Source organism: Panicum virgatum, chromosome 6K, assembly GCF_016808335.1.
Source record: "Panicum virgatum strain AP13 chromosome 6K, P.virgatum_v5, whole genome shotgun sequence".
Taxonomy (NCBI): Eukaryota; Viridiplantae; Streptophyta; class Magnoliopsida; order Poales; family Poaceae; genus Panicum; species Panicum virgatum.
Window position 1 is genome coordinate 30,481,121 of NC_053141.1, and position 7,033 is coordinate 30,488,153.

The 7,033-nt window shown below is 52.7% G+C and overlaps 2 protein-coding genes and 1 long non-coding RNA gene across 3 annotated transcripts; 2 read left to right on the forward strand and 1 right to left on the reverse strand.

Moving 5' to 3' along the window:
- Window positions 1–922: 922 nt before the first annotated feature.
- LOC120712192 lies at window positions 923–1,772 on the reverse strand. Its single transcript, XM_039997907.1, has 2 exons — window positions 1,403–1,772; window positions 923–1,332 (listed from the first exon to the last, which is right to left on the reverse strand). The coding sequence occupies exons 1-2, from the start codon at window positions 1,559–1,561 to the stop codon at window positions 1,060–1,062; spliced, it is 432 nt and encodes a 143-aa protein (XP_039853841.1). The 5' UTR covers window positions 1,562–1,772; the 3' UTR covers window positions 923–1,059.
- Window positions 1,773–1,848: 76 nt separating this feature from the next.
- Window positions 1,849–3,245, forward strand: LOC120712191 (RNA-binding protein cabeza-like). Its single transcript, XM_039997906.1, has one exon. The coding sequence runs from the start codon at window positions 2,400–2,402 to the stop codon at window positions 2,991–2,993; it is 594 nt and encodes a 197-aa protein (XP_039853840.1). The 5' UTR covers window positions 1,849–2,399; the 3' UTR covers window positions 2,994–3,245.
- Window positions 3,246–4,141: 896 nt separating this feature from the next.
- LOC120712195 lies at window positions 4,142–6,554 on the forward strand. The gene is made up of 3 exons (XR_005690752.1): window positions 4,142–4,597; window positions 4,713–4,823; window positions 4,914–6,554. It is a non-coding gene; the product is annotated as an uncharacterized LOC120712195 (long non-coding RNA).
- Window positions 6,555–7,033: the final 479 nt, after the last annotated feature.

Sequence of the window (7,033 nt, forward strand, 5' to 3'; positions counted from 1 at the left end):
ACAAAGCATGGGGTCATCATCACCTGCAGGTACTGTGGGAAATCTGGGCACAACAGAGCTGGATGTGATCTTAGAAAGCAAAGGAAAGAGTCTGCTGGTTCAGCACTTCCAGATGAGGAAATACCTGCCAATTCTGTCGGCCAAGGTAGTAGTGCTGGGCAAGATTATGTTGGGCAAGAGTATGTTGATTCAGCACTCCCAGATGAGGAAATTACACATGATGAACCAATTATATATAAAGACTGCAATTATATTATATTTCAAATCTTAGCAATGTTCATTTTCTGTAGGTGTCCATGTTTTTGGATGACACTGGTGGGCCCTTCTTCTCCCAGGTAAGCTCTACAATGGCTTCTCAAATGATGCTAGAGGTAGTACTCACACAAAATTGTCTCCTGCATTAGTGTGCCATCTAACTATCAATGCCTACAACTGTTTGTCCTATTAACTTTCAAACTTGTCTCTTGCAGTCTGCACAAACAAGAACAATTGAAGCACAACCTTTGCCAGTGCCATCTTTCATTATGTCCAATATCCCAGCAGCAAGACCAATGCCACCTACTACAACAACAAAGGCTAGAAGATCAAGGGCAAGCAAGCGCAAGACCAATGCACCAAAAAAGGCTAAATCTCCAAAGAAGGCAAAGGCTCCAAAGAAGGATGCATGAAGGCACACTTCAAAGCTTTTGTATAGCAGGACCATAAACAATGCCATAGTTCTTTTGTGACTGTGATGCTTTTGTATAGCTACATCACATACTTTTGTGACTGTGATGCTTTTGTATAGCTACATCACATACTTTTGTTGGTCTTTTACCATCTCATGCTAGGGTTGTGCTCACAATGTCATTACTCAATATGTCATGCAATGCATTAAACATTGTCATTACTGAATGTGTGATGAATGCAGTAACCAGTTACATATTTGGATGAAAATGTTGTGTTTCCATTCCATAAGATTAAACTTGTCATTACAAAGAGGGTGCACATTGTCTCATGAGTACTCTTGTCTCACTTCATCAGCTGAACAAACACACTCAGCAACATGACAATGAGCATTCAGACACCTACAAAGCATAACAGCTTCAACAACCTAACAATTTCTTGACATAAACCTACCAGCTCTACTTCCTTCCTCACAAATACACTGCCATCGAAGCCAGGTACTCCTTTCATCCTTGAATCACATTCCTGCATACTTGATTCAGCTACCTGCATCGACCCAGCTCCAATGTATGCACCTGCAACTGGAGCTTGTACTACCCTGTCGCCAAGAACCTTCTTCATGGAGTCCTCTTTCCAGAACCAAAATGGACAGCCGCTTCCATCCTTCTGCATACATACTTCATTCAATAGTTACTCAACTTCAACCACTAAAACACCAAATCGATTGAATCCTCACCTTATGCAGCGGGCAACAGTAGAAGATTTGACCTGCACTCCATGGTTGCTGGGATTTGCGCCTCACCACCCTCCTCAATCCGCAGTCGGTGCAAATGATGAGTGGGAGCCCATCAGCATTCACCGGATCTGGGCCCGGAGAGCCGGATCCTCCAGTCATGATGCTGATCTGAGAGGACGGGGCGGCAGGAAGGGAGAGGACTGCAGTAGGCGGGCCGGCAGGGAGGGAGCGGATGGGGCGGCTGGGATGAACAGAGAGAGGGGGGCGATAGAGAGAGGGAGACTGGGATATGGAATTAAAAGGATAGATGTGGCATATTGCAAACTTGTACCTCCCTTCTGGCGGCAAACTTCCCGCCAGAACGAGCTGTACGCCACGCTAGCGCGGCCACGTTGGCTAAAAAGCACCCCAGTGGCGCTTTGGATCTGCAGTGCACGATTCGATTAGATTAGGGACCTAAAAATGTATTTTCAAAGTTGATGGACCTAGATGATAAAGACCTACAAATTTAAGGGCCCGCCATGCATTTAACTCTTCTAGGAGCAACTTGCTACATTATCCTAGAATCAGTAAAGGGAGAAAAAAGCATAATGGAATGGGATGGCACAACATAAAGCGCGCACAAAACGCACTCAAAATCACCATCCAATCATCAATCTATGGCATGGCCTAGGGGGGAAGAAGGGGAATCCTATGCCACCCTTTGTAGACCACACCTTTCGTCCTCCGCGGTTGAGCCATCCATCATGCCGCCCTCCCCCCTCGGCCCATCCTAGATCCCTTCACGTTCCCATCAAAAGCGCAGGGCATCTCTTCCGTTGATCCGTCCCGACCAGGCCCATCCCCACCGTCCCCTCCCCCGCCGATCACGAGGCCTCGCCGCGGACAAAACGCTCGCACGGGCCCCGAAGCCCCCCATCCAAATCACGCAGCACGCCACCACCGCTGACGCAGAGGAGAGAGAGGGTGGGGGAGGGAGGGAGGCGGCGGCAAGGCAATGGCGACGCTGCCGCAGCGGTTCAAGCTGCTGGCGACGCGGTGCGCGGCGGGGGCGCCGAGCCCGTCCAGGAGCCCCGCGCCGGGGTACGCGGCCGGGGCCGCCAGCCCGGGGTACCGCCTGCGCCGCCGGGGCCGGGGCGGCGCGGGGGCCGGCGCCAGGCGCCGCGGACGCCTGCGCCGCTTCCTCAGCCGCCGCGGCGGCGGGGGCGGCGGGAGTGGCGGGGGCGAGCCCCTGGCGGCCGCGCGGCGGGGGGAGGAGGAGGACGACGACGTCAGGAGGCCGCTGTTCGGCGGAGGGGGCCGGGCGGGGGGCGGCGGCGGAGGGGGCCGCACGCTGCGGGATCTGTTCGTGGCGTCCCCGGAGGCCGGGCGCCGCCGCGGGGGCTGCAGCTGCGACTGCGGCGCGGACGAGGAAGATGGCGGCGGGAGGGCGGGCGCGGATCCTGGCGGCGGCAGCGCGTGGCGGGGGAGCCGGAGGTTCGGCTCCGGCGGGCTGCGGAGCCTGCTGATGCGGCGGAGCTGGCGGCCGGTGCTGATGGCCATCCCGGAGGCGGACGGCGGCAAGATGGAGCTCGGCGCCATCGAGGAGTGAATAATAAGAGGAGGGCACTAGGAGAACCCAACTGAGCGAGTGGAGTGGGGCTGGGAGCGGATGGGGGGACCGGATTCCCGCGTCGTCGTCTTCTTCCTGCATCCATCTGTTCTTGTTTTCCTGTGCTCCTCTCCCGACTTGTGGTGGTTCTTGGCTTCACCTTCCTGTTGGTGGCCGCCGCTGTGAATATGATGCGATTGAAACGCCAAATTACCTTCCATGGCCCATGGCACGGGTAGCGCCCCTTTACTATGATTTGTTCTCAAGAGAAAATGGCTGCAATTCAGTTGCAGTGCTAACCCATGGGCAGATGCAGCAAGCAGATCGCCGAGAATGTTGTGCAACTGAATAATCAATCAATCGCCTGCCCCGCGGATCATGTCCCGTCAGGTTGCAGGACCTTGCGCGCTCGTATCGTACAGGCAGGCTCCTGCAAGACTAGTCAGCCTTTGCTTGCTGCGCGGCGAAGACGAACTACTTCACATGTCGCGCCGAGAATGTTGTGCAACTGAATAATCAATGGCTCCTGCAAGGCTAGTCAGCCAAGGCCACGTTTGGATACATGTCAAATCAAGTTTGCACAAAATGACGAACGTCTGCGTGGAGTACTAAATGAAGTCTATTTGCAAAACTTTTACAGAGATGAGTGTAACTTTTCGAGACGAATCTAATGACTCAAGTTTCATCATGATTGGCTACAGTGATGCTACAGTAACCGCGCTCAATTATTCACTAATCGTACGGTCAAAAGCCTCATTAGTTAGATCACCTGCTACAGTACCATAGTTGTGGAGTTAATTTTGTAATTAGACTTTATTTAATACCCTTAATTGGTGATCAAAGTACCAAAAAATTTTTCTCAAAACTTTTTCACACCTCATCCAAACATGGCCCAAATTCACCCATCAATGGCTCTGGCCTGGCTTTGCTTGGTGCGCGGCGAAGACGAACTGGACGTCGGACTCGGAGCATTATTAGCAGGTACGGTCCGGGAGTACTCGGACGGGAAGCGGTGGGCGCGAGATACGATGTTGATGCCGACCGCCAGCCTTTGTACTGCACCTTTTGACTCGCCCGCGCGGGCACGGTCACGACTTGGCAGTTGAGTTGGCACGGCTCGGTCAGGTTGTGGTGGCAATGGGACCGGCTCCGTTTTTGCAAGGTGTTGTGTTACTCCTCCACTCCTTGGTCCTTGCTCGTGGCCGTATCTGCCCCGAATTTTTTTCATTCTGGTAGGGTAGACTCACGTGTGGGTTGCAATTGCAATGCTGTATACACACGGGACAGTAGCAGAGCCATCCCAATTCCCACCCGATTCGGCTCATTTGCACAAGTTCACCCGGACAGCAGTAGCGTTGCTAGCGGCCTGTGCGCTGCTGCGCTCATCGCGACTGGAAGCTCGGGCGCCGCGGGGAGACCGGCCGGCGATGTTCGCGACGGCGGCGCGGTGGGCGGCGAAGAAGGGGAGGCCCAAGATGGCGCGGATCCAGCTGACGGTGCCGCCGGAGCAGGCCCAGTCCATCACGCGCGCCATCTTCGACATCGTCCGCGGGCACGGCCCGCTAACCATCTCCGATGTCTGGCCAGTCTGGGACCACGTTAAGGTACATGAGCACAACCAACTCGTCCCGCACGCAACCTGTTCGACGGATTGTCTCGCCTGACAAGCAAGCAAGCAAGTGAGATGATAGTTTTTTTTTTGCCTTCGTTGGTCCTCAGGTGTTAGTCTTGTGGGACTGGCAAGCAAGCGGCAGATGGAGATCATGCTGCGGTGGATGAGGGGGCGCCAGAAGCTCAGGCTCGTCTGCGACCACGATTAGGAATTTGCCGGTGAGCCAAAAAAACTGATAAATTGGAAAATCGAAACTAACAGGATGAACCTGAGGGGGGGTGGACCCGATCTGATTGGAGCTAGTGCAGGTGCAAGATTATGGAGCCGATCTGATTGGAGCCCGTGCAGGTACGTGCGAGTGCAGGTGCAAATTTAGATGCTGCGGAGGAGGAGCTCGCGCAGTGCGTGCTTCTCCTTGAGCTCCGCCACGGACGCCATCAGGTACTGCACGCTAGCCTTTGCGGTGGGAACTCGCAAGACGACGGGGTGGCAGGTCTACCAGGATGCGCGCCATGGCCGATTCATCCGACGCGCCGTAGAGCTCAACGCCCTGAATGAAAATCATCGGATGATCATTGGCGTTTGGGGACTGAACCAAACTTGTTTAGAGCATCTCCAAGAGTGCCTAAAAATTAGAGTCCTAAAATACTGACTTTGGAATCTTGCCAAAAAATTTTGGGAGGAAAAAATATCACATTCACCAACAGTTTCCAAAAATAGCTCCCAAAACGGTTTAATTGCTGCCACATCATCCATCCTTGGGTCCATCATTTTATCTTGTTCTCGTAATTGACCCTCGCCTCCATTCCCAGCAGGCCACCGCTGCTCTTCTCTCTCATGTGTTCTTTGTTTTCCATCAAGCAAATCAGCAACAGCTCGATCTTCCTCTCCTCCGAGCTTGGCCAAACATCGATCTCCATACTTTCTTCTCTAAACCGAAGCACCCAAGCAATCGGCAGCTAGCAGCTCTCCTCTCTAATCAGAGCTTCACAGCTAGAGAGCCAAGCATGCCTGCTCCTTATCGATCCCTATTCTTCTTTGCACTGCTTCCAAATCAATGTAGCTAGCCAAGCACTAAAACCACCCACGCCATCTCTAATTCCTTCCAATCAAAGCAGCTTGCGGCCTTGCGCTCCTCCGTATCCTGCTGTTCTCCTACCCACCGAAGCAATCAGTGGTTTTAGCTCGAGGCCGAGCACCCTGCGCCACATCTTTTATCCCTTCTCTACGAGCAAAACAGGCAGCCAGCCACAGAGCAAGTCAAGCACCCCCTCTTCCGCACCGGTCCTCGCCCACCTGCAAGCCATGGCGGCCTGAGTAGCGCAACGCCAGCATTGCCTGTAGAGGGCGGATGGCCCTTTTGCCGGCATCAACCCTAGAGCCTTGTGCGCCTGCACGAGAAGGATGGAAGGGGAGAAGTGAAAATGGCGTGCTGGGAAGAAGTGACGCGGAATCGCAGAGGAAGAAAACCAGCGAACCGCCGATTGGGAGCGCAAGCTAGCGGCGTAAAAATGGCTCGGTTGGCCGCTGGTATTGGACGCGCGAGAATACTGGGCACCGTTTTTGGCATCTGTTGGAGCTGGTATTTTTATGTTTGGTTCCAAAATTGACATTTGGTAATGCATTTTGGGCACTTTTGAGATGGTCTTAGAGAGACGGATCGCACATCAGGCGACGGACGAGTGCGACGCTGCCGTCCTGCTTAGGCTCTTTTTTTTATATATATATATAGTACTAGCATAGTGTCTGTGTGTTGCTACGGGTAATATAAATATTATCCATATCTACACGAGACTAGCATGATGTATTAATTGTCCATTTTTTTATTGTGATTCGGATTGATTTATGTGGGTTCTGATTAGGATTCCAATTGACGGATCGTGGAATCATTGTAAGTAGAGATAGAGACATAAGTAGAGATAGAGATAGGATTGACAAATATGCTGGTGCATTTCTACGAACAAAGTTAGTATAAATATCGGATATGTATAATTATCCGTGTGTTAATTTGTAGAGATCAACATCAAGTCATGGAAGGGAGGGCTGGTCCGACTCACATTCGAGATGACTACACATGTAAATGACACAAGGCGAATCAAACCAAAACTTTAGGTGGAAACGAAGACAACACATGCAAGAAAAAACGGGCATCGTAGGGTTGCTGCTCGTTCTTGACCTCAGCATCCGTCCACGCTAATGCTCGCAGTCCATGGCGGCCCCTTCGTTCCTCCCCCCTCCTTCCAATCCGGTGGTGGCTCTGCCCTCCTCTCCCTCCCCTCCAATCCGGGGGCGGCGCACGGACCTCTCGAGATTGCTGGAACCTTTTGTTAGCTTTCGTTATTTGCATTGTATTGCAAGGAGGCTGCGATATGCATATGCACATTGCGACAGTAGCTGAGTCTGCGTCGGAAACGAATCATTGCCGTGC